The 20350-nt window shown below is 40.3% G+C and overlaps 1 protein-coding gene across 1 annotated transcript in view; it reads right to left on the reverse strand.

The window, feature by feature from the left end:
* The window catches only part of DIAPH3 (diaphanous related formin 3), a 546228-nt gene extending 528862 nt beyond the window's left edge, over positions 1-17366 (reverse strand). Inside the window, 1 exon segment of the mRNA XM_060128783.1 lies at positions 17187-17366. Coding sequence (XP_059984766.1) covers positions 17187-17366 — 180 coding nt within the window.
* Between the last annotated feature and the right edge of the window lie 2984 nt (positions 17367-20350).

Here is a 20350-nt window from a genome sequence, read left to right on the forward strand (position 1 = left end):
GCTCTGGAGCCCGAGCACCACAACTAGAGAGAAGCCTGCGCACCACACCTAGAGAGAAGCCACACACCACAACTAGAGAGAAGCCCACACACCACAACAAAGAGCCTGCATACCACAACTAGAGAGAAGCCACACGCCACAACTAGAGAACTCACGTGCCACAACTACTGAGGCCGTGCACTCTGGAGCCTGAGCGCCATAACTAGAGAGAAGCCCACGTACCACAACTAGAGAAAAGCCACGCACCACAACTAGAGACAAGCCCACATGCTGCAACAAAGAGCCTGCGCACCACAGCTAGAGAGAAGGCGCGTGCCACAACTAGAAAGCTCATGTGCCGTAACTACTGAGCCCGTGCACTCTGGAGTTTGAGCGCCACAACTAGAGAGACGCCCGCACGCCACAACAAAGAGTCCACACACTGCAACAAAAGATCCCACGTGCCAGAACTAAGACCTGCTGCAGCCAATAAGTAAATAAATAAATAAATTTTAAAAGAAAAAAAGAAGAAGAGTGCTAGGAGGTAGAGTCAGAGACAAAAGGGATGGGGGGGTGTCTAGGGCCAAAAAATATATATATATATATATATATAAATATGTATATATATATATATATATATATATATATATATATATATAAAGAGGACCCAGTCCCTGCCCTTATGAGCTTACAACCAAAGGAGCAGCAAGACAAGTAGCTGAATAACCAAAATGCAAGACAGTGGGATAAGCACCATAACAGAGGTATTTAATGCTGACAGGAAGAAAAGGCAGCATTTTTAATCGTATGTGCATAAATACTTGCTAATGAACATGCAAACATTATAGCAATGATCTAAAACTAAAGTCAAATTAAGCCATGATTTAGGTAAAACTGGTAGTACAGAATTTGTCCTTTTTACACAATGACAGATTCCTAAAACATTCATTCATTCAACAAATATTAAACATTTCTATGTATTGACAAGGGAACCATCAGTAAATAAAACAAAGATTCCTGTCCTAAAGAAGCTTACCTTCTATTGGGGAACAGACAACAAACACATTAATAAGTTATAGAGGATGTTATAAGGTGATGAGAGCTCTGCTAAAAATGAAAATTAGCACAAAGTAAGGCAGGCCCAGAAAGCAGGGCTGCAATTTAAAACGTGGGAATTGGGGTAGGCATAAGTCTGAATGGGAAGGTGGCATCTGAGCAGACTGGAGTGGACTAAGGAATCAGGGAAAGTGTTTCAGATAAAAGAGCAGGGAGAACAAAGGCCATTAGGAAAGAGCACCTCTAGGGTTCAGGGAAGGAGGGAGCCAGTGTGGCAACAGCAACATGAAACAAATCAAAGAGGAAGGGGGGCAGATCCATCCCAGGCCATCTTAAGGACATGGGCTTTTATTCTAACAGAACAGTCACAAATGTTTATGTATAAAAACATGTTATAAGTAATCAACTTAACTAGTAAATAACAGTTGAATCCACTTTGCCAGCAGCTCTGCTTTGCTGGGTGTCAGTTGCATTGGACCACCCTCCTTTCAGCTGCTGGGGCCTCTCACATGCTGTGATTTTTCTTTGGGGCTGAGAACTCCAAGCAGTGGCAGTTTCCCAGCACCATCCCTACAGCCAGCATGTTGCCTGGGCCTCAGGAGACTGACAGCTAAAGGGGAGAATACAATGTGAGGGAAGAAAACAGACTGAGTAGGTATTGCACATATAAATTTACAGTAAGGGTGGGTGAACCTTCAGTATCATCAAGAAAAGATCCCAATTCTGTCCCCCACAGCCCTTTTGTTTACAGTTCCTTGGCCCTGGTCCAGGAAGATCCCACACGATCTTCCCGCGGAGCAACTGAGCCTGTGCGCCACAACTACTGAGCCCGCACTCTGGAGCCCGTGCTCCACAAGAAGAGAAGCCACCGCAATGAGAAGCCCACTCACTGCAACAAAGAGTAGCCCCCACTCACCACGCGCAGCAGTGAAGACCCAATACAGCCCAAAAAAATAAATAAAATAAAATAATAAAATAAAATAAATAAAAAGAAAGATAAGTATAATTCCAATTGAACGGTTATTAAGTGTTATAACACTGAGTACAAAGTCTTATCTTAAAAGTTGAGGTGATAAGAAGCTGGGGGGATTGTAATTTCTGAAAACTGACTAACACAAAAATATATGTTTTGCTAGGGAGTTTCCCCCTTTATTTTTTTTAAAGTTGCTTAAGTGTAAAATAGAAATGTAATCAATAGTTTTTATATTTTTATTTGTAGAATTTAAGCGTTAGTACATGCCACAAGCCTTATACACCATGTCCTTCCAAATCAGACTAAACATGAGCCACAAAAATATCCACATTTCAAAATCTCATTCAAAAAAACACACACACATACTTGTCAGAAATTAATTACAGGGCAAAAGCTAAATAAAGAAAATTTAATTTTTAAATTATTGATGTTTAAACTCTTTTTTAAATAATTAAATCACCACTAAGTTTTCCTGCATAATTTGATTACTACTTTTTATTACTACCCTCTAAATTGGTTTGTCACTTAAGTCAAAAAGGTGATTGCATATTTACAAATTTAATATCTGAAAAAGGAGGAAAAAGAGCACAATTCCAGCTCTTACATGCAGTCCCAGTACTATACATAAAATGTGGTTATGTTTTACATCTCTTAGAAATACTAACCAAGCCAGATATCATTATTGCGCATCTAAGCTAACAAAACATCATGCCCGGCCTGGTATATAAAGAACTATAAAACACAGCACCTGCCCTGAAGGAGTTTACAATTCAACAGGTTCTAGAGGAAAACAGAAATAACCTGGGTCACTTATTTTCCCTTTTCAGTGATTCAAAAATAATGTAACATAAGTAACCATCATGCCACTGCTACACACACAGAAATACATGGGTTCCTCACCTTAATACTTTTCATTGCACTTCTCACCCAAAGAAATTTGGGGAATTTGGAGAGAAAAATCCTTGAATGGGGTTACATACAGAGCAGTCCAATACTATATCAAACTTACACTATGTCACACGATGACATAGTGAAATTCCAACACATAAAATTCTATCTCACAACTTAGGTTTTGAACACACCAATTTCTGTAGTCAAGCTGCAGGCTCAAGAAACTACAGCCTAAACTGCCCTTGGCAACCTTCCAACAATACCAAGGAGACTTCAGTGATGACTCTCTAGTAATAACCCAAGTATATTTGTAAAGGATTTCTGAAAACACATAGTTTCATATTGATTCATATTCATAATTTCACATTTCATATTGATCATCGCACGATTCAAACACACTAATAAAATGAGTCAACAAGGTTTATGGGGAAGTCAGCAGCTGACAGCAACAGGCACAGGAAGGCCCCCAGTGATCTTAATAACCTATTGCAAATGACCAAGGACTGCGGGTATAACTTACATATAACATTGTGTAAGTTAAAGACATACAATGTGTTGATCTGATACATTTATATTTTGCAATATGATTGCCACAGTAGCTTTAGCTAACCACCTCTATCACTTCACATAATTATCATTTCTTTTTTGTGTGGAGAACACTTAAGATCTAGTCTCTTAGCAACTCGGAAGTTTATGATACAGTATGGTTGACTATAATCACTATGCTATACATTAGCTCTCCAGAACTTATCTTCTGATTGTAAGTTTATACCCTTTAACTCATCTCCCCAAAGTTTATCTCCCTTAACACATTCCCCCACCCTTCTTTTTCAGATTCCACATATAGATAATATCATATAGTACTTGTCTTTCTCCCTCTGGCTTATCTCACTTAGCATAATGCCCTCAAGGTCCAACCATGTTGTCACAAACGGCAGAATGTCTTTCTTTCTCACAGGTGAATAAACATTCTTTGTGTGTGTGTGTGTATATATATATATATACCATATCTTCTTTATCCATTCAACTGTTGATGGACACTTAGGTTGCTTCCATATCTTGGCTATTGTGAATAATACTGCAATAAACATGGGAGTCCAGATACCTTTTAGAGGTCCAGTTTTCGTTTCCTTTGGATATATACCCAGAACTAGGATTGATGAGTCATATGATAGTTCTATTTTTAATTTCTGGAAAACCTCCGTACTGTTTTCCATAGTGGCTGAACCAGTTTACATTCCCACCAACAGCGCACAAGGGTTGCCTTTTCTCCACATTCTCACCAACACTTGTTCTCTCTTCTTGATCACAGCCATTCTAACAGGTGTGATCCCATGCCTGTTTCTGTCATCGTTGATGTCGTTTTGCTCATAAACCCATCATTGAGGGTAGCTTCAGAGGCTAAGAAAGTGTACCATCTTTGCCTGAACAAGATGTACAAGTTATCCAGCAGGAATAAACTGTCACATCATTGGAAGGCAGTCTGACCTGTAGATGGCCTGTGCCTGAGGCCACAGGCAGTCCATTTAAACATGAATGTGGGCCAAAGTCTACATTAGCCACTAGCCACATATGTCTATTTGTCTAGCATTAGCCACTAGCCACATATGGCTAGCATTAGCCACTAGCCACATTAGCCACTAGCCACATATGGCTATTTCAAAAGTTAATTCAAATTAAAAAGTCAGCCCTTTGGTAGTATTAGCCACATATGACTAGTGAATATCAAATCGGACACGGCAGAACAGAACATTTCCATCATCACAGAAAGTTGTACTTAACAGCACTGATCTAGGTGGTAGTAAAAGCTAATGAAATGAATGAGCTCATGCTGGAAGGAGGTATCAAGTAAAAAAAGTAAAAGATCAAAGAGACAGTACTTGGGAACACTAAGAGGGTAGGAAGAGGGATGAGCAAAGATTAGAAGAGAAGAATAAGTTACAGCAAAGGTTTGAAGAAGTGAGGGATCAGTGCTAATACCTTGACATCTAGTAAGATGAACCTTGAAAATCGGCCACTGGGTTGGCAGTTGTTGACCTGCCAAAGCAATTTCAGTGGAATGACAGAAGCAAAGACAGGTTGAGGAGCCTATGGGAGGTGTCTGAATCCCTCCCTTATGAGCGCACCCTACCCTTGGCCGATGCCATCATGACAGCAGCAGCAAGCTAAGAGCTATTTAGTACTTACATGTTAACCCCCATTATAACACATTGAAACATCATGTCTAACCTATAATACGGGTACTACTGTTCCCACATCATAGATGAAGAAACAAACAACAACAAAAGTAATTTCCCAAGGTCACATAGCTACCAATTTCAGAGCCAGGACTTAAACCCAGGTTAACTTCAGGGCCCGAGTTCTTTAAAATTACACAATATGGACTCCCTGGTAATACCACACACTTGGTCTGTACCACTATTCTCCATGCCAGACTGAATGGGAGCCTCTTGAAGTCAAGAACCAAACTGTACCCACCTGTGCTATGCTTGGTATTAAAGGCCATTCAAATATTTACAGAATAAATGAAAACAGCTAATTCACAGAATTTGGCTATAAGGGAAGGAAACAGCATGGTATTGAGTGGGTCACAGGGTCATGGGAAAGTTGGAGAGGGAGGTTGTTTGGTTTTGCTTCTGCTTTTTCTTTCAGAATGGAAGATATCTGAGCATTCTTACGGGATGGAGCCTGTGAAGAGTGAAACAGCTTCATGGAATGGGACTGGATCAAGATCAGTGGCAAAGGGATTAACCTTGAATAGAAAAACAGACACTTCTTCTGTGGATATTGGAAGAGAAAGGATGAAGAGTTGCAGATATAGAAGATTACAGCAGCAGTAGCAGGAAATTGAGCCAGTTCAAGCAGTACGGCCTTTATTTTCTCTCTGAAGAATGTGTCAAGGTGAGTGTGAAGAGTCAGGAGAAACCATCTCTAAGATCATTTCAGCAAATGCTGTGGCATGTTCCTGTGCAGTATCAAGTGGGAGCTTCACACACACAGAGAATATCATTAAAGGATCCAAAAGAAAATAATAAAAGTCATCATTGCCTCTGTATGGGGAAAATCTGAACTGGTGGTCTAGGATGTAAGGGAGTCTTAGTGAATTTCACTCTGAACTCATACACTGTTGGGCTTTTTAAGAGTTTCACACATTACTTTTTCAATTTAAAAAATGATTTACAACAAAAAGGAATCAGGCCCATAGAGAAGGTAAAAAGAGTGAATACATACAGTCTCAGCATAAATGCTGAGAGAAGTAAAAAAGGACGTAACCAAAAAGCTAGTTCAAAGCCAGGGCTCTGGCCCAGCCTGGCTGCTTTCACATCCATCATTCCCTGTTCCCAGCTGCAGCACCTCAGGACCATCCCCAAACCTCTCTCCCTGCCTCAGTTCCATCAAGTGTAACACAAGGGTACCTACTTCAAAGCATTGTATTAGGACTAAGTGATTAAAAGAGTATCCAGCCCACCAAGAGAGCTGAATAAGCATAGCTATCATGATGATGACTGTGATCAACATCTCTGAAGACCCTGCTAATCAGTGAGTCTGTAGATTCCTGATGTCTAAGGGCGTCAGTTCACAGAGCTGGAGGGGTTTCCACCAGGATGCAGCAGCACGGGTCAGCCACAGAGAAGCCTATCAGGTTGTTCCAGGCTTGGAGATAGGAGGCAAGTGGACAAGAAGGCCAGAGCTGCTTTATTTATTTATATTCTACCTTATGGCAGGTTTGAGGAGGCGAGGAACGTAAAGGCATCCTAGTTCAAAAGGAAGCCCTGGGTTACTTTCATAGGGTGTGGGTTTAGTGTAGAGCAAGTGTTGTCAGCAGGAGGCTGACAGAGAAAGAAAGAGAGGCAAGGTCAAGGGATGGAGGTCTAGATGAAACAGAAAGGAGGGGATATATGTCCAGGGACCAAGCCTCTTGGCATGTTCCCCACTGGAATTAAGGTCAGGTCCCTGGACACAATGCAGGTGTCCAGCCGGAATGGAGGAAGGAGGAGGGAAGGGGGAAGCAGAAGAAAGGTCAAAATGCTGTCAATAACTGAGATCATGTCACATGCCCTTCAAGATGACCAGCCTGAGAGAATTCAACACTACAGAGGTGGAATCTCCTCTATTTTGGGGTTCAGGAACCAAAAGAATAAAACTACAGTCTCCCACTTACAAAGTTGCAACTTTACGATGATGTGAAAACTATACTCATTCAATAGAAACTGCACTTCAAATTTTAAATTTTGATCATTTCCTAGGCTAGTGATAGATAGGTGGTAGGATACTCCCTCGTGATGCTGGGCAGACAGCAGCCGCAGCTCCCATCAGCCATGCGATCACGAGAGAAACAATCACTCTGGACCCACACAACCAGTCTGTTTTTCACTTTCAGTACAGTATTCAATACATGAGATATTCAACACTTTATTATAAAATAGGCTTTGTGTTAGATGAGTTTGCTTGACCATAGGCCAATGTTAAGTTTTCCAAGCACGTTTAAAGTAGCCTAGGCTAAGCTATAATGTTCAGTAAGTTAGGCATATTCCATGCATTTTTGATTATATTTTCAACTTACAACAGGTTTATTGGGTCCCAACCACATGGTAAATCCAGAAAGATCTGGAATAACAGCTGTCATGTATTAACAGTTAGGCTCTGTGCCCAAGCTATTGTAACATGCATTACCTCAACTAATCGTCACAATACTACGATTATCTATTCCATTTTACAGATAGGATAACTGAGGCACAGAAGTTAATTTTCCCAAGGACATACAGCCATATTTGAATCCAGCCCAAGCCCTCTTTATCACAGTGGTTGGAGGGTTGGAGGGGGTGTTCTAAAGTCACACTGCCAGGCCCCTGGAGGAGCTTGAGTCGGCAGGTTCAGTTCTCCAATGACCCAGATGTTTCTGGTAGTCTTTACATGCCCTCACCCACCACCACTGCAATCTTTTTTAAAAATAAAATAGACATTTAGGGTATATCAATATTATTTAAATTAAAATTAATCATGAATAGATTAATGAACCAGGTGGTGTAAGGTTACAAGAGTAGTTTTGCATAGATTTTCAATTAGCCAAGTGTTCACATCATAAGCTCAAGCCTATACCAGGTACCACCATGAGAGAAAGTGACTTCCAAAAGCTTACAAACATATGCATACAGCAACTGAAAGCAGGCTCGACATAACATATCAATAAGAGCAAAATGATACCCTCAGAAGATAGGATGAGTGCAGTTAGAACATGGTTTTAATGAAGACCATCACCTTTTATAAAGAAATGAAACTGTCATACTGAGTTTCTGAATGTAGATTATGTGCATTTTATTTTTCATGTTCATTTCTCAGGCTGTCAATTTTTCATTAGAAATGAATTGTAATTGTCTTTATGAATTGCATTCTATCCAATGTTTTGATAAACAAAAACAGTTTAATACTACAGTACAGTCCATAATCAATGTCACCAATTTGTAAATCCTGGTTAAAAACTGAATGTTACAAAGTTTCATTTTTATGACACCCAAATAAACAGCCTGCCTCAGGAAAATGCAGCAATTATAGGATAAACTCCCCCGCATCTTGGGAAGACACCTCACAATAAAATTAGCTAAAGAAATGTAACATTACAGATCTTACAATTAGATTAATCCATGTATCTTACTGAGAGTTTCAAGAAATTCTACACCTTAACCCCAGAAAAGGCATATACTTTTTTTTTTCTTTTAACATCTAGAATGACCTAAAATTAGCAATAATTTCCTTGGAGAGCTTTGAGCAGGTTATTTAGCCATCTTTAATCCATGAAGGTTTGACGTAGACCACAGCTACTTGGGTATACCCCAAGGCCCTCAGCACACAGGATGCTCTTAGTACATGTTTGATACATTAAATCCCAGTGCCCCCTTTATTTCTGGTATTTAAGATGGGCTATGATGCTCAAAGATAGAGAGATTAGAAAGTTATTGGATATTAATTCCATTCATGGATCTATTTTTAGGGGAAAATACCCTTTTTTTCTGCTATTTAAGATGGGCTGTGATGCTAAAAGATGGAGGGATTAGAATGTTATTAGGTATTAATTCCATTCATGTATCTATTTTCACAGAAAAGAGAGAGATATATATTGGAAACCCCCACAACAACAACAAAAATACTAATCAAAATTTTTTAAAAATTAAATCCTGTAAGCCCTTACTTCAAAGAAATGAATAGTAAATATTATAAGGAGATATAAATAGAAAGGGAAGAAATGAACATTTCAATAGAATTTATGATGTTTCATTTCTGAAGCTTACTGGTGAGCAGTTACATTGTGTTCTATACCTCTTTTGTATGATAAAGTATATTGTTTAAAGATTACAAGGGAAATGTTGACCCTTAGAAAAGCACTTAGAGGTAAACTGTTTTAAAGCACATTGTATGCATCCTTCACTACTGATAAATTCTTACTAATCACTTTTCGCTCTTCACGTAGAGGTGAAGAACCTTTGTGCAAAACCTTTGCCTGTTCAAGGTGCAAAGGTGCAAAACCTTTGCCTGTTCAAGGACTCTCCTAACGTCTTGTCTTAAGGCATCTCCAGGTTCCTCAAACTGAGGTCTGCAGGGCCCTTCCACAGACTCTCCGATTCTATCAGACTTTTGAAACTTTGTATTTTTCCAGGATTATATTAAACGTTAGAAATAAAGCAAGCACGTTCTGTACAATCTGAATGACCCCTCTAGAACCATGTTCCATCAGGCACTTTTGGTGACCATGCCTGCATCTGTGTGCTCTACCAATATGGTATCAGCAGGCCCAACAACATGGACATCATGCCACGTACGGTTCACAAGCTCCTGCACTTAAGAAGAATTCAGTTTCGAAAAGTTCTAATTCCAAAATGACACTATTCAAGGAACAATATACCCAAAGCTATGGAAAGTTAAATTTCAAGAGAAAAATGAATATAGAGGCTGGTGGTCTTGGCTCCAATTCTTTCTGCTCTTTATCAACAGTTTCAAATTATTTACTAAAAAAAAAAAAAAATTTACATATGGCTCTTTTCTTTTTATCATAAGAGTTCATTACTTCACCCAGAACCTCAAGTCCAGACCTTGTGAAAATAACAGGGATGTTAGATAACAGGCCTCCACCAACAGTGTGCAGCCAGATCTTTGGAGCCATCAGTCTGTGCTTAGCCTCCTCAGCTCTGGAATTCCATTTCTATCCAAGAGTCAAGTTGACAAAAAGGAAAACAGCAAACCACACACATATCTTTCCAGTATTAAATCCAACAGTGATGACTCAATTCCAACAAAAATAATTATCAATCACGTTAATGTTGTTAATTTAAATTTTATGGGTTTTATACCTTTGTTTTGGATTTTATATGTAAATCTGTTTTGTAAAAGAGCCATAAGCATAAAGAGTTATACTTGGTTTTATATCTATACATATATAAGTAACATTTTTACTATCATTCAATCCACAATGGAGTATCACAAGAATTTTTTTTTTCTAAGTTTGAGGTCATTTCCTTTGCCAGTTTCTTTTTGTAAGTTTCGTTGGTACCTAAGTTTCATAGTTGCATAAAACTCGTTTTACAAATAAGAACATACACCTCAGAAAGCTCCAGAAACTTGCTCTGACCTTTCAGTAATAAGAATCAGAAGTCTGCATCAATGCACATGTCACCACCTGACCTGCCAGGATAAGACCTGGGAACAGAATGCCTCCGCCTCAACATGAGGAAAAAGTCTGCTCCAATTAAGATTTCCCAGTATAAGAAAGTTATTCCAATATCCAATGTAACATCCCCAATGCCCTAAAATCTAGACCAAAATTGTACTACTACTACTATTACTACTAATGATGACAACAACAAACCTATAAATGGTAAATATTTAGAGGTTACAGTGCTGTTACAGGTCCTGTTCTCCGCCCATCACATTAACTTTTAATCTTCCCAACAACCCCATTTTACACATGAGGAAACAGGCACAGAGAGAGGCTAAGTTCACCCAAGTTCACACAGCTAATATGTGACATAGCTGGAATCGAAGCCCTAAAAATGGTACAAGTCACTGCTTGTAAACATCATTCACAATGCCTCTTCTACAAAAAACTGTGAGAAAGGTTGGCAGTGGGTCCTTTGAAGAATAAAATCTATGGCAAAGCATTTCCGAGTACTTTTCATTAATTAGATAGAAACTTGAATACTCCAGCACCAAAACTTAACTTACTGAAACTCTGAAATTCTCCTCTAAGTTAATAACGATTATGTGATTTGCTATTTGAGAAAATTACTCCCAATGGTAAGGTATTTCAATGCCACCCTGCTGCTATTGAGAGAAAGTTACCTTTGTAGATCCTGTTCAAAGAAAGCTGGTGCTTTGATCCTTAATATCTCATAAAGTAAAAGGTTATGCTTAATCTATATTTTATAGACCTAAAAGTCAAATTAGTTTCTGGGATAAACAAGCAGAGTGTGATGGTAAGCATATTCTGTAGCATTCATTTCATTCCTAGTTTGGAGGATACTATGTGCTGAGTTAAAGACAATTACGTTAGTGTAATACATAGCAGTTTTTTCTTGTATTATTCTGCAAGCATAAACAAGTTATACACAGGTTAATTTACATTCTATGTAAAAAGCCAATTTTAAATCCAATCTATAAGGCAGTAAATATATAAAGATTCTAGGACACAGCAATAAAGTTATGCCGTATAGTAGAGTTAATTTAAGACAACGATAATAAAAACATGACAAATTTTCACATTCTACCAACTGCGCAAAGGTATTTCAGGTAACATCTGTTCAGAAGCAATTGTTACAAGACAGACTAGATGAGATGCAAGGTTTCACAGTGCAATAAATGTATGTCAGTTTGCTTCTTCATAATTAAAGACCCAAGTCTTTGAAAAAAGCAATTAAGCCTTGCTCTAAATCTAAGACAATTATCCCTGCTCCCACCCCTTTTTACTCACAAAGATCCAGAGTGATCCAGAAGTAATAAATACCATATATTATCTATTTTCAGCAGCTAAATATACTCCCCAAAAGCCACTTGATATATTTTGTTCTCTTGATAAATCATCTATTAACAAATAAAAGTAAACTTATTTTTCCTGTTAGAAGGATAGAAGAAAAGAAAGTCTGGGATGATTCAGAGCAATTTACATTCAACGCTCTGTATCCGCACGTTCTGAATCTGACTAGTCAACCAAACACAGATCAAAAATATTTGGGGAAAAAAAGTTCCAGGCAGTTCCGAAGAGCAAAACTTGAATTTGCCCCACACTAGCAACTATTTACATAGCATTTACATTGTATTAGGTATTATAAGTAATCTAGAAATGATTTACTGGAGAATGTGCATAGGTTATATGCAAACACTATGCCATTTTATGTAGGGGACTTGAGCATCCATGGATTTTAGTATCCAAGGAGGGTCCTGGAGCCAACCCCCCGTGGATAACGAAGGACGACTATACTTAGAAGACTGGACTGAATAAAGTGATTTTTACCTTATGAAGGTTTCAGTGCCTGCTAGGTTAGGTGGAATTTTGACATGAATAAAACTCAGGTGCCTAAAGCCTTCAACTAAGAACACCATCTCCAATTCTTGACAGTGTAACTCTAGGACAACTGAGAGCATCACTTTAACTGAGGACTCAATGAAGAAATAAATTCAAAAAGAGCACATAGAAATCACCTGTATCATTATCATAGTTGCTTTATGATAATGATACAGCACAGCAAGATGAATGAAGGTTCTAGTCATTATTCCAGGAAACCAAACTGTGGTTATCTAATATTCGCTCAAATCACAAATCTTCCAAAATAAACGATACCACAGGAAGAGATTTAAATGAATCTGATGGTTCTCCTAAAACATACATTTATAAACTGTGAAACCAAAACTTTCAATGTGGTCATCCTCATAACTGCTGTTAGTTTCCTGTGGGTGCCGTAACAAATTACCACAAACCTGATGGCTTAAAACAGCAGAAATGTGTTCAACTGGGCTAAAATCAAGGTGTCAGCAGGGCCGATCTCCCGATATGGGAGAAGGGTTCCTTGCTTCTTCCAGTGTCTGATGGCTGCAGCATTCTTCGGCATGTGGCTGCAACCCCAATCTCTCTGCCTTGTAGTCACCTCACCTTCTCCCTTTCTGTAGTCAAATCTTCCTCTGCCTCCTTCTCATAAGGAAGTGTGTTTGCATTTAGGGTCCACCCTGATAATCCAGGAAAATATCCCCATTTTTTAAAACTTAACTTAATCATGCCTGCAATGTCCTTTTTTTGTCATAAGGTAACATTCACAGGTTCCAGGAATTAACGTGAATGTTAAGACGTGAATAACTTTGGGGGATCATTACTCAGCCTACCACACCTGCCTCCAAATAAGCCCAAGGAAATAAGGCGAGCAGGCACTATTCTCACCAAGCCCACTACGATTTCAACTCTCAAGTTCCCAGAACAATAAGCAAAAGTTCTCCAACCTGATACCTCTTCCCACCTCACAATCTGCCTATAATCAGGAAATCACTAATTCTATATTCATTAAAGGCATTACTAACTATTGTTAATGGTTTCTGAATGAAAAAAGAAGCAGTAAAACAGTAAAACTCCCACTAGCATGGGAGAGTAATACAGGATAGGGATTAAGGATGTGTACTCTGAAGCCAGCTTGCCTAGGTTCAAATCCCAGCCTCACCCACTGGCAGCTGTGCAACCAAAGGCAATTTAACCTCTGTTCCTCAGCTTCCCCTTCTAGCAAACAAGGCTAATTAATACTATCCACCTCATAGGCTTGTTATAAGGATCAAAGCACTTGAAAGTTATGAAGCACCTAGAACAGTGCTCGGCTCACTAAGGTTAACTGTTATTGCTAACAATGACCAAACACAGTAGACATACAGATATTAATGGACATGGTGAAAAACCTCTCACAACCAAAACTGATGGTACTGTAATGACATAACTGGACAGTAACAATGTATACAATGGAAACCATGATTAGATAGATGCCAGATTTACACTAAAGTCTGTGAGAACTTAAAGGATATTCCTAATTGAAAAAGAAGAGCTACTCTTCCAGCTTGGATCACGGAATTTACTGGCCCCCTTTCAAAGGGCTGGCACACATCCTAGAGACGGAAACTTCTCCAGAAGCCACACGTCCTGCTCTCACTCTGGATCTGGTAGCCACCACTGTGCGTACTGTGTGTTTCTAATAGTGGGAGGTAAGAATGGAATGCCCAGAATCACTGACAGGCTTTTCACGACGAGTAAGAAACTGTTTTGTTGTGTTCTAGAAGGGAAATAGGACTCGGGTCCAGGTACTGACGCTGTGACCTAGGGCAGGTACAAGTTTAATGATCCTACTGAATTCTATTCACCTTCACAGTCTTCACCCAGGTTCTTGCACTGTCCTTCCAGCCTCCACTGGTTGCAAGCCATCTCCCAGTAACTATCCCAGTAACTTAATACACACACACTGCTTGCCATATTCCCTGCTGAAACCAAGTTGGTTAGTTCGCAAGCAGCCCAAAAGAAGTTGATTCATTACGCAGCCAAACTATCCTACGTTTATAATAGACAGACTTCTACTATTTACACACATCTATGGGGAGAAGTTCTATGCTAGAGATGTTTATAAACAATTCAGAAGTAACTTGAGGCCCACAACCAAACATGCAGTAGAAAACAAGGATTTGTTTGTCTGCTTTATCCAGGTTCAAAGTAAAACAGGATTTTTACACTTTTACACTTTTACCTTCTTACACTAAGACAGGAGTCAGTGGCCAGGTTAGCCCTGAGTTCCACTACCAGTCTGTAGCTTTGTGGTTGCAAACACCAAACACCTACATTATCCCTACTACTGTCCCATCACCAACCCGCACTACCTGTTCCAGTCAAAAGCAGCTGCCCCAGGCAACTACAGGACCTAATGACTAGGTGACCTGAAGAGATTCAGGCTAGCTAGCATCACTTCATCCCAAATCAAGAGAAAGCCAAGAACCAACTTGATGTCTGGCAATACAGCAGACTGAACAACTGAACAATCATTTTTTGAGGCATTGCAGAGATCTCGTGAGGAAGAGGTGGTCTCCAAAGATCACCCTCCAACCCATTAACAAGTGTTACTGGAGTGGGACTGAGAACAGTGAGAAGTAGGCAGACTGGGAAGGGCTGCTCAGAAGGTAACCTTGAGATTGGGATACTGAGCCTAGGCCAGGACAGAGTTAGAGCTGAGCCTGGAACCCCAGGCCCTCTAAGAGTCCAGTTCAATAGGGAGGTGGCACCCCCAGGCTCCTGGTGGAAACAGACTCAGATCATCTCCAGAGAAAACCCTCCCCGGTTAGGCCTCCTAGAAGACAGGTTTAAGACAAAGCAATGAAATTACTGAGTTTGAAATTATTGAAATACAAAGTTTAACAAGCGCAGAGGGAGAGACCAAGCTACCATGGGTGCAAGTCAATGTCAGACAGTTCAAAGATGCACATACCAGAACTGCCAAATAAAGAATAAAAAGAGTAAAGTAGGAATTGTCTAAAGAAATAAAGGAATAAGAAACAAGGAATATCAGGAATACAATAACCAGGCAGATTGGAAAAAGAAGCAAATGGAACTTACAGAAATAAAAAATAATTGATAACACACATATTCACAAGTTAAATAGATTAGACATAGCTGATAACAAAACTAGTGAAATGTAAAATACCAAGAAATTACCATGTAAGCAAGAATCTAAATTAGTTTGCGAGATTACAAAGAATCCAAATTACTTCTAAATTAATTTAAAGTTTTGATTCAAATCAGACCCCTATCTAAAAACACACACAGTATTTTAGATGTGTTTATTAAATTTAAGGCTTAAAAGTGTTGTCTTCAGACATTTTTTTATCTTTACAAAATACCTATGAAAAACAGCACAGACCCTAGAACTCACATCACCTGATACTTTTCTCAAGGAAACTAAACTTAAATATTATCTTAGGTTCTGTTTTCATGACCTCCGTTCTGGAATGAGTCACAGAAAATTACACTTCATGTATTCCAGAGCACAGAAGTCGGAGACAAAATGGAATGACAACATTAACCCAGATGGTAAACTGTAAAAGGAAGAAAAGTCATTGCCCAGTGGATTCTTCTCATATGGGATAGAATCTTTCATTGCCAGTCTAACCCTATCTTATTTATTCCTCAGCTCTGTCAAGATAACAATCAACAACATAGTTGATCCTCCTGTGAAATTTCACCATTCCTATGGCCATGTTGATACTTAATTTTGTGTAATAAATCCATGTTGTCCCTCATTTTCAGTATTCTGATACATCTCTTAGCTCTGCTCTCAGTTTTATTCATCTATCATTTTTAATTGTTATATGTAGCTACTCACTCCTCCTCCAGAAGACTTTATTCCCTTAATTTGTGTATCCTGACTTACATTCCTAACAACTTTCATTTGTTCACAGAAAGCACATGCTGTGCTGTAAAATTTCACCTATGACTAAAATGTTTTTCCATATTCCGAAGTAAAATGGAGGGGTTAGTATTAAATTTTCAATTCCGTTGGTCCCACCCCAAATGTATCCACTCTCTATGTGATTAATTTGTGATTTATTTACACACACACAACAAAACAATCTTCACTGTCTATTCTTTCACTAGTTGATGCCAACAGAAAGATTTACAAGTCGCTAATCATGACACTTCCTTTGACTGTTGAAGTGAGTCAGAGAAGCAACCAGAACAGCAGGTTTCAAATACTTAGACTTCTTTCCAAACTAAACATTCTTTAGCAGTGACCACATGACCCGCCAATTTTAAACGAGCTGTTTCAACTTGGAAAATCATAATCTACTTTTAAAAATTCTTCTTGGGATTTAAATATTAAGCAGAAAAAGAAATACTATCACCTAAAAGTTCACTTTGATATATCTCATACCCTCAGATGCTGGGGGGGAAAGGAAAAGTTTAACTTAAAAAAATGTGAAGTCCATAGTGACGTCAATATTCAGACATTTGAACTGCTTCTCACGTCAGCCTTAAAAAATCTGGGGCAACACACTGATCAGGGTATTTGTCAAAGGATCCAAATAGAATTGGACCCTGCCGTCATAAGTCTACGAAGAGATTGGCAGCTCTGACAATCTAGAACAAAATGTAGCCCCCAGTTAGGCCCTGTGGTCCCACCCACGCTGTCAGTCAGGTCAGATCTGAATGACACTGAAGGACCCGGGACCGAGCCGCAGCCTACCGGCACTGTGGGAGCTGCCCCACCCCCCAGCTTCAGGCCTAACTTACAAACTTAGGGCGTTTCTCTCCAGGCTCCTCGGGGCCTCCGGGCGGCGGAGGGTGCTGGAGGCCCTTCCTGCGCGGCATCTTGCTGTCCCGGCAGCTGCGGAACGAGGCGGAGGAGGGATAGGGGGCTCCGGCGGCCGAGCCCTGCGCCGCGGGGTGCAGCCGTGGCCGGTACCGATCCATGCTTCCCCGCAGCTCCGGGGGAGTAGGAGAAGAAAGAAGGCGGGAGCTCTACAAGCCACAGGCGGGAGCCCAGGGGTCTGCGGCGCACTCGCCTTCCCGGTTCCGCCCCCCACGCCGCCAGTTGGGTTCAGCCCAACCGCTGCCTCCCGGGCCACATCCAACACATCCGAAAATTCCCGCCGCCGCTGACCGCCCGGGACCCGCCAATCGCGCGCTGCGCGGTCAGTGACGGTCCCGGGAGCCGCCCCTTCCGGGAAAAAATAAACGTGATTGGCTGTTCCGCCCGTTCTTTTCGCTGTTCAAGCTTCTGTTGGTCCAGGCAGTCCACCTTAAGGGAACTGGGCGGGATTGGGTTTGGGGAAGTGTGGAGAATTTATGGGGAAGTTTCTTGTCTGGGTATATTTGGAATTTGGAGAATGGGTTCTTGCTAACCTGGGAGTCTGGCGAGACCCGCCCTACACCACCATATGAACAGCGCTGGGATGTGAAATCATCTGCTAACCTTCTCTGCAAGTCTCGGGAGGTCTCGGTGCGATGGCCACTGAGAAAAGTAGTTCTGGGACCCGTACTTGAAGGGGTGCTAAGCGGGAGAGAACCCCAGCGCCCACGGCGCTCCATAAGGATGCTTTCTCAACAGACTGTCAGAATGCCTGCTGAGTGCCGGAGTACTGCGAGCCCGCTCAGGGTGGCAGAGACGGCCACCAAATATCAGCGCTGGGCCACGCCCTTAGGGAGCTCACAGTCTAATGTGCTTCACAAATCCTTACACAAATAACAAAATAATGTAAATGTTATAGCAGTTATTTTAAAAGTTCATTGAGAACAAAAGGGAGAGGAATTGACATTAAATCTGAAGGAGGGGATTTGGAAAGACGAAAGGAAGGATACCTAGATTTTCTCTGAACAGAAAAGAGTGGCAGGACTTTCAGATAAAAGACGTTCCAGGCAGGAGCAAGGCCAAGAGGAGTGAAGATCAAAGAGTTGAAAAAACTTCAAGGGCATGTAATGAAGGGCCTCGAGCGAAACCATTCCGAAGAGTTTATTGTGTATAGCCAAGGTCGAGATACAAGGCCAAAGAGGTTTTCCCACACATAAGCGTGTTTTCTTTCCCCTTGAAAAGCAGTCTCTCCCTTTGAACTATTTCCTTAAGCTACCCATCTTCTGACTCCATGGAGGTGGTGTGGGTAAACATGCAGTACTGATTTGGGTACAAGAAACAACTCTAAGAACTCAGGAGATTAGCACAGAGGTTGAGAAAATGGGCCTTAGTTTCAAGTAAGTCTTCACACTACAGTTTTTTTTTTGGGGGGGGGGTTGTTTGTTTTATGTTTGTTTGTTTTTATATTTGTTTACTGTACCAAACTTTCTGTGCCAGTCTCTGTCCTCAAAAATCACCTTATTTTTAGGGGAAAGTCCAGGAGAACAGAAAGTTCAGGAGAACTGCAAGTCGTTCCTATGTATTGGTGACCGTTAGACCCAGATGCAAATTTTATTCCCGTTATTTACTAGCTATGTGATGTTGGAGGTGATGTTAAAATTTCGTTCTGTTGCCTTTCCATATGCAAAAGGGGATGATAATAATACCTAACAAGCAGTGTTGTCAGGCTTAAATGAGGTAGCATATGTAAAGTTCTTAGAAATGTCTGTGAAAGCCTCTCCCACCAAAGACCACCAGAAGGAACATGTGTAGTTGAACCAGTGGAGTTTGTTACTCATAAAGAATGAGGACATGCACTATGGGATGGGGTTTCTCAGTAAGAGTCCAGAAAAAGAATGAGAAGGGTTACTCTGAATTTCAGCGCTGTCAGGGATTGGGGACAGTTTGATGAGTGTGTAGCTTAGTAAATCTTATCTAGATGGATGGCAGGCTAAAGAATGAGGCTAAAGATGTAACTGACAAAGGAGGAGCAGTCATTGATAGTCTCGGGAGGTTTGGTATTTAGTGATTTGCCCACTGACCTTATTCTGTAAGATGGGTTATTTCCTTGAGAAGAACAACAGGGCCTATCTGTGAGTGTCAGGCCAGCTTCTAAAAACACTGAGGCCCAGCTGGAAGTGGCAACTAGTTCCCTCATGTCAAGGGCTGCTTTTTTCTTTCTCAGGTTCTTGGCATGTAGATGATACTAAATATAAATAAGCAGGAGCTGTTATAATTGATTTTCAGGCTTTACATAGAGCACTCTGACATTTTTCTCATAGAAATTCTTTGCAAGCACAATGCACCTGTGAAAATAATACATTTGTCTAAATTTCACATTTTTAAAGTGCATTTTATATGTGTTTATTATTTAGACATCGCAACAGCATGCACTGCCCCTCGTTCTGATGCCCCAACAAGAAGGATATGATATACCCTACTGAGTCAACAATTTTGGAAGTGCTACCTTGTGCCAGCCTTGGTACCCAGGGCTGGGACAAAGTTGAATGGCACCAAAGGCAGACCTGGAGAAGCTTGGAATCCAGGAATATGTTTCTTTCCGTTATCATGTCTGTTCATTCTAAACATCTAGACAATTAGTCATGCAATCCTTGTGAGGGTTCACTCTTAATGACTATATAAGAGAGAAAGTTGTGAAAAGTTGAGGGAAGGGATGGATCATTCCCATTCAAAATTTTTTTTTAGTGACAAACAATTTTATGAGATACCATTTTACCCTCATCAGACTGGCAAATATTACAAAGTTCCACATCACCAAGTTTTGACCAAGATGTAGGGATTTCTTCGTAGATGATAAGAGTGCAAAACTGGTACAGCCAGTTTGGGCAGCAACTTGGAAACACCTAGTAATGGTGAAGGTACATGTACCTATGACCCAGCAATTCCATGTCTAAAGTCTCCCTGGAGAAGGCCAAAGATACCATACAAAGGTATTTCCTGAACATCTGTAAGAGCAAAAAAGGGTAAAGCATTTAGCCATCCTGCAGTCAGGGAATATCTGGATAAATCTCAAAAATAAAGAGGAAAATCAAGTGGCAAAATATAT

The sequence above is a fragment of the Lagenorhynchus albirostris genome, chromosome 18 (assembly GCF_949774975.1).
Source record: "Lagenorhynchus albirostris chromosome 18, mLagAlb1.1, whole genome shotgun sequence".
In the NCBI taxonomy this organism is placed as follows: Eukaryota; Metazoa; Chordata; class Mammalia; order Artiodactyla; family Delphinidae; genus Lagenorhynchus; species Lagenorhynchus albirostris.